The following is a 7,537-nucleotide window of genomic DNA, read 5'->3' as shown; positions in this document are numbered from 1 at the left end:
CTGGGAGGCATGTTAAACAGGTGGTAGGCAGCGAGGCATGACGAAAGAAACGAGACAACTAGCATGGCATTGATAGTAATGGTATCTAGGGAAATGATCATCTTGCCTGAGATCCTGCTTGGAAGAAAAACAGTTCAGTGAAGCAGGTGAATCGACGTAGTCGAACGGATCCTCACATTCCCACACGCTTGCAAAACTCTATCGAGACGAAACAAACCCGAAACAAGAATCAACACACAGTAATCACCACGGCACATGCACGATATGATGCACAACACATATGATGCATGAACGGTCTTAAATATGCAAGGCATGACATGGCTATTCACGACAATCAAACGCTACACATTAAGTCAAGCTCAATATGCAACGAGTTGCATATTGACGAAACTCCACATTTAATTATTTAGTTCACTCCCATTTATTTCCACGGCAATATTAAATGTTATTAGACATGGCAGAGGGTGAAGCACAAATTAAACTACCTATCTAGGCAATTTAAATGAGGCCGGAAATGACATATAACATCTCCAAACTGACCCCACACGTTTATTTTGTAATCTGTCCAGACTTGTCATAATCACATTTTATGTTTGTTAAACAGTAAACCAAAGTGGTTCACGTGATTCTACTCGTCGGTCTAGTCCATTTACATATATGACTCATCTCCAATGGAGCTACGTTTAATTAACTACGAACTAAACCGTTTCTGTCACGTCGACACACAAACCGATGCAAACAGCACGTAAAACAGTTTTAAATATACACAAGAGTTCGAAAATATTAAACGACGCGAAATTCTACACGTTTTACGTATCTAACTTGTCGTGATCTGACGCACAGTCTAAAAACTACGGACGTTTGAAAATATGCATATTTTTCTAAAAATTAGAATGTCCTCGTTAATGGATAAGTCCGCCACAGGGACGAATCTGTCACGAGCCTAGCAGAGCACTGAGCGCAACTTCTTTATGCTACGCTTAGCGCGTAGGATAGTGGGAGACTGCTCACCTCAGGCTTGGGAGGCTGGAGGGAGCGAGCTGGGTCGGTTGGCCTGCTCCGGGAGGGCAAGGCCGGAGTGGTCCGACGGTAGGTGGGCCGGCTCGGGCCCAGGGTCCTCGCGAGGCTGGAGCGGGTCAACGCCCGAGCCTCTCCGCTCGATCAGGCGAGGCGGAACGCAGGGAGGTGGCGCGGGGCGATCTGGCAGCAGGAACAGCGTGGGGTGGCGGCTCCCGATGACTGAGCGCGGAAGGGGTTAGAGCATCTCTAGTAGAACCCTCAAACCCTTAAATCCAAAATCAGTTTTAAGGGTTGAGAATTGGCCATTTTTGACACTTTTAAGGGTTGAAAAACAGAGGCAAAGACTAGAACCCTCAAACCCAACCCTTATAGCCTAGTTTTGAACGCTATGAACATGCACGCGGAGGACTAGAGGATACAAAAATGACTTCAGCCGCGGAGGAGCTCGCTCTCGCGCTCGCGCTGCCTGGACAAGGCCGTCTCCCTGGCGTACCGCGCGGTGGAGCTCGGCCGGGCGCCGCGGCCCTTCTCGGCGGGCGGCCGCGGCTGGAGCGCGGGGGGCGGCGGCGGCGGGTGGGGGCGCGGCGGCAGGCGCGGCGGCTGGAGAGCGGGGGGCGGCGGGCGCGACGGCGGCGGCTGGAGCGCGGGGCCGGGGCCTGGGCGCGGAGGGGCGGCGGGGCCGGGGCCGGGGCGGCGGCCGGAGCGCGGGGGCGGCGGGGCAGCGGCTGGAGCGCGGAGGGCGGCGGGCTGGCGGCCGCCGCTGCGGATTCCTCCCGCGCGCGGGAACCAACTTCCTCCCGCGCGATGTGGGAAAATGAGTACGGGTTGGGGGCAGTTTTCCCCCCAACCCTCACTTCTACAGGCTGGGAAGGGGTTTGAGGATTCGACCTCTAATTTTTTTTACGGGTTTAAGGGTTTAAGGGTTCTAGTCTACGCCGTTTTTCCGATGAAAACTGTAAAAAAGCGGTTATTTTTAAGGGTTTGAGGGTTCTACTAGAGATGCTCTTAGGATAGGTTATTGGCCTGTGTACAGTGGTGGTCGGCTAAGAAGAGAGGAAGTTTGCGGCCACGCACAATATTTTTAAAACACCAAAAAAACGTTCGACAATAAACCAATGACGGTACCGCTACGGTCGACCGTTTGGGTATTAAACGGACACCGATTGCGATGAAATTTAGGAGGCGGCCTACGTACATTAATATAAGACCGCACACGAAGTTTCAACCCAATCCGAAAATATTTTATACAAACCTTTAAAAACAATATATTATTGATGCCGCGGGCGCGTGCGTGTGCTGTTGGACTTGAAATGGTCAACGACAAGAACAGAGAGAACCGACAGCTAATGTCAGATGCAGGTTTTCAAAACTGGCGGTAACGGAGTGCCGATGCAATGCAGATGATGCGCATAATGCGATGATGAATGCGACACACAATCTAATCGCACAACGGTAATGGAATAAAAATGGAATCTTTTGGAGCATCGGTGTCGGGCTGTCACATAAACTTCCGTTGGTTTTCTTTTGCGACCTCTTTGAGAATAAATGGTACTTGAAGATCATTTAAAGAAGTTGATAAAACTATCTGGCTTCACTAGGTTCAAAATGACAATAAGATTTACTATGCAAATTTGTTTGAAAATTTTCATATGTTCGTCATATATAATTAGTGGTGAAAGCAAACATAATTAGGAGGAAAAAATTATAATAATGGTGTCAAATGGTATCAATAGGTTAATCATGAAATTTATTTTCAGAATATCCATAGTTCAGAAAAGTACGGCCTACTTTTTTTTGCCGGGAAAAAGTATGGCCTACTTTGTTGTCCAAGTCAAAAATTTGACCATTATTAATTTAGTCTAATCATATTGTGTTATGTGGCAGAAATGAAATTGGCACAATTGGGTTTGTTGTTAAAAACACCCATGTATGATTGAGATTTTGTAACTAGACCCGGCAGTTCAATGGTACACATTTTAGGTTTTGACACGGTACTTGAATATTCTTCCTATGAATATGTGAGAAAAAAATTTAGTATCAAATGTGATACAATCAAAATAATTTTCATGGTGATATAGTCAAACTTCCTCGATCCAGATATATAGGGCCTATTACGTTTCTTAGATTACTTTTGATCATGGTTAAAACAATAATATGCATGTTACACAAAACATATCGTTAAATTCATTATATGATATAGTATTTATAGCATATATCTCATATATTATTAATATTGTCAATGATCAAAAGCAACCTCGAAAACCATATTATGCCCGATATATTTGGATGATTTCGATTGAGAAATGTTAATACCATCTAATTTATACATTGATACATAATACCCATAAGAGAAGTTTGATATTCCACGTATTCTAGGAGGTTATCTATTTTCTTAGCGCATAATTTTAAAAACAAATTACAGGGTCAAAAATATAATTTTGGACAATTAAAATACAACACTACATATAGTATATTGTTATGCCATGTCCAAAAGGTCGTGTATATATAGTTATGCAAGAAAGTATATACTGTATTACATATACTCCTTCCGTCCCAAAATAACTAATTTAAAAATCACTCAACTTTGTACTAAAATTAGTATAAAGTTGAGTCATTTTTGAGTCACAGAGGGAGTAGTATATAATAGTATACATTCCAAAAAAAACGTAAAGTAGTACTTACTTCATCATATTTAGTATAAAATTGAGTATATAAGAACAATATGGCTTGTACTGTGTTTAAAAAATAACAATATGGCCTGGCCTACAAAGCAAGTGGAAATTACAGGCCAACAACAGTCGGTGTGACAACTGACAAGTAGAATGATCAAGCGTTTGATTCTTCCGATGATAACTTGGCGTATCGAGTAGCCCCCAGCTGGCCGTCCATGTTCTCCCTGCGCTCGTAGTAGAACGCGGTCATGGCGCAGAGGGCGAACAACTGCAAGAGTGCCATCAGAACCGCGTAGACAAAACCTAAGAGCAACCCAAGCGCCACGCTATTACCCGCGCATGTCCTCGCGAGCGTGTGCACCGGCGAAAGGACGGCGGCCAGGGCGCCGGTAACGGCGATGTACAGCACGACCTGCCACTTCTTCCCCTTCGCCAGCCTACACGCCCTGCCTAACGCGGCTGCGCCGTGGCAGCCGGGCTCGGCCACCGCCACGACGACGCTCAAAGAGCAGACGAAGCAGAAGTACACGAAAGAGATGGCCGCGGAGAGGACTAGCAGCGACGCCAGGATGAGCAACACGAAGTGCTGCTTCTTCATGAGAACAACGAGAAGTGCCCCCATCAACGCCAGAAACACGATGTAGACGATCTCCAGGACGTAGACGAAGGCGAGCGTGAGCAGGGGGCCCTTCAGCTGCGCCTTAGCTTTCCCGAGGAGCACCCTGAAGGTAGTACGCTGCTCGCCGGAGTACGTCAAGACGGTGGCGAATAGGAGGAGGATCCGGACGGCGGAGCTGATGACGACCGCGAACAGGAGGTACCCTGCGCCTTCGAGCAGGAGCTCCTTAGCGTCATTCTGGATCTCCTGTACGAGCTTGGCGTAGTCGGGGCTGCCGGGGTCGGTGCTGTTTAGCGCCTTGACGTCGAGCTGGATCTCGTCGGCGAGGGGCTGGACGGCGAGGTCGCTGCCGAGGAGGAGCACCGTGGTAGAGGCGATGACGATGGCGCCGACTGCTATGAAGAGCCCCCGGTTGCGGGTCGGGAGGAGGACGCCTTCCTTTAGGAAGTTGAAGAACGAAGGTCCCGTGCTTGGATTGGTTGCCATGGTTTATGGGTTGAGTAGCTAGCTTCAAATGATAGCGATGATGCTGAGAGAAGAGAGACGCATAGATATATAGTAGGAGTAGTTGGGCAGGGGATTGGATAACGCGTGGCGACTAGCGACTAATGAGTAATGAACAAGGAATGAACATAGTTTTATATAGGGAGAGTTTGCTAATTGGTGGTGTGACAGAGTCAGAATAGCCACGAAGGTGGGTATCCTGACAGTATAACGCGGTGTGACTGCTTTTTTAAAATGGTGTATAACAGCATTGTCAAGAATGAAGGCGTGAGGCCAACTCCAACGCTCCGGCAAACCGACGTTCATTTTGTTCAGATTTCATGAAAGGATACCGGCCGGGCATGCATTCGGTCTTTTTTATGGGTACGTTGACGGAGCGTCAAACACGCGAACGCATCTCGACCGCATTTTGTTCGGCTTATATGAATGTAGATACATGCCAACGGCCATGACAGTGAACCTAGCTAGTTCATGCCGGCAACAGAGCCAGCGACCGACAAACAGTTATTAGCCTACAAAATAGTTAAATCTGAAGTTTCACGCCGGTAACAAAGTCAGCGACCGGTATACCAGCGAGCCTCGAAAATGAATAAGTTTTGTACGCCAACAGCAAGGCCAGCGGCTGCACAATAGCCAAACCTACAAAAAGAACGTCCATAATTCACGGTCGCACGGCCGGGTCCTCCCTACTCCATGTTGTCTTGGTCAAATATCTCCTTTTGACGGTTCATGAACCAACTCTTTCTTTTCAGGGATATGTTTGTCAAGTCCACACTCATGATCGCAAGAGACGCCTGTTTTGCTTTGGTGTCAGCATGGCTTCGATAGTGAGCTTCTTCGCTTGGCCGGCCTCCTTCATGTCAAGTTTCATCCTCTTGGCGACCTTCTCCATATTAAACTTCTTTGTTTAGAGCTTCAAGTATATCTTTAATTGCTCCTCCTTTCATTTGCTCCTCCTTTTGACTCGTCATGCCTTGTAAAATTTCTTGCAAGGCGAAGGATGCCGCATCACGCTTCTCATCAATCTTCAGTTAGTCTTGCCCCTTGGCCTCTTGGGCATATCTTATTCAATCACGGTCGTGGACACCTTCCCTTTCTTCTTCTTCATTAGTGTAACATATTGATCTCTAAACTTGGCACAATCTTTGTTCTTTGATGAGCGAGAAAGAATGGGTGAGAATGAACTGCCTGTTCTTGTAGCAGGCCTTAAGGCCCCCAAAGATTGGAATGCCTATACAATCAAAAAGTAGACCGCAAAACAAAATAGCACATAATGCAAACATGTTCATTTTATGAAAAATGCAAAATAAGAGAGGTCATACCAAGTCTCCCATGCCTAGGCCACTCACGTGACGGACTTCAACGCTCACAAGTGCGGCACAATATTGGTTGCACTCTTGTTGGATGAACCCCCATCTCTTTTGGATGGAGTTAATGTCATGTGTGCTCACATACTTGTAGGGGACAAACTTCCTCCTTTCAAGGTTTTGTGAACTCTCGCCCAAAAAATGGCTCTCTTTTGCTAGGCACCGGTCTTGGGATCTTGGCTTATCTCCATCCAACTCTCACAAATCAGAGTGTCCTTTTTTTCGTTGTATGATCCGGTGCGAATGTTCTTACCCTTTCGTTGTGCCTCGACTCCTTTTTTTCGTTGTATGATCCGGTGCGAATGTTCTTACCCTTTCTTTGTGCCTCGACTCTTTGAGTGAGCTCATCGATGAAGATCAATGGCTCCTCCGGAACGTCGACCTCTTCTTCCCCACTACCGCAATAGATGTATTCATCATCCTCATGCCAAGAGTTGCCATGCTCGGCCTATTCTTCTTCGTCCACACAAAATTGGACGCGGCCATCTTCGCTTTGTGTCTCCTCTGGATCGAAAGCATGGCCTTCACTGAAAGTGTTGTCTTGGCCGTCGACATGGAAAACCTGCCCATTGCCCTCATAGATGACGTCTTGGATGAGCTGGGTGTAATCGGGGTCCTTGAGCGGTGCTATCGAGCCGACATTCCGTTGAAAAGCTTGCGTGCGTCCGAAAATGCGGCCGTACGAATGGAATGGGCTTGCTTCCGGGGCATCCCGTATGATGACTGGCCAACCACGTTTGTGACGTTGAGGTCGACGGAAGGGGTGGAAGGGGTGGCCGTCACGATCCTGATGCCATTCGATGACATCGAGAATCGAGTCTGGTCATGCAGCCGCGATGTGGAGAACTCGTTCGTCTCCGGGGTTATGGAGGATGCCGGCGACCGGAAATGTGATGGTCGAACGGGTGACGAGCATGTGCTCGCCGTGACCATTGCGACAACAAAGAGAATGGCCGATGGTGGTCGGTAGTACCCAAGCATTATGAGGGCCTTCGCCATAGCTGCATGCGCAGCCTAGGCGACGAGCTCCTCGTAACTGTCGACATCAAGCTTGTATTGATGGATTTCTTCTTGGTTGGGACCTTGGTGGTGTACTCGGCCACGACCTTCTTCTCCTTGATGGTGTACCGTTGTCCCCTCCGCTTGGAGGATTCACGGTCGAGGTGCACTAGCTCCTTCGATGTGAGCTCTGGCCGCAGCTTCTCCAGTCCCTTCATCGCGGTGGTAGAGGCCGGGTCGTCGGGCTTGTTTGGGGGTGATATGTCTCCATCGTATCTACTTTTCCAAACTCTTTTGCCCTTGTTTTGGACTCTAAATTGCATGATTTGAATGGAACTAATCTGGACTGACGCTAT

At 47.8% G+C, this 7,537-nt stretch overlaps 1 protein-coding gene across 1 annotated transcript; it reads right to left on the bottom strand.

The window, feature by feature from the left end:
- Positions 1–3,667: 3,667 nt before the first annotated feature.
- Positions 3,668–4,850, bottom strand: LOC123402885. Its single transcript, XM_045096853.1, has one exon. The coding sequence runs from the start codon at positions 4,795–4,797 to the stop codon at positions 3,847–3,849; it is 951 nt and encodes a 316-aa protein (XP_044952788.1). The 5' UTR covers positions 4,798–4,850; the 3' UTR covers positions 3,668–3,846.
- Between the last annotated feature and the right edge of the window lie 2,687 nt (positions 4,851–7,537).

This window comes from Hordeum vulgare, chromosome 6H (genome assembly GCF_904849725.1).
Source record: "Hordeum vulgare subsp. vulgare chromosome 6H, MorexV3_pseudomolecules_assembly, whole genome shotgun sequence".
In the NCBI taxonomy this organism is placed as follows: domain Eukaryota; kingdom Viridiplantae; phylum Streptophyta; class Magnoliopsida; order Poales; family Poaceae; genus Hordeum; species Hordeum vulgare.
The sequence above is the reverse complement of the archived record's forward strand: the minus strand, read 5'-3'. Positions and strand labels throughout refer to the sequence as shown.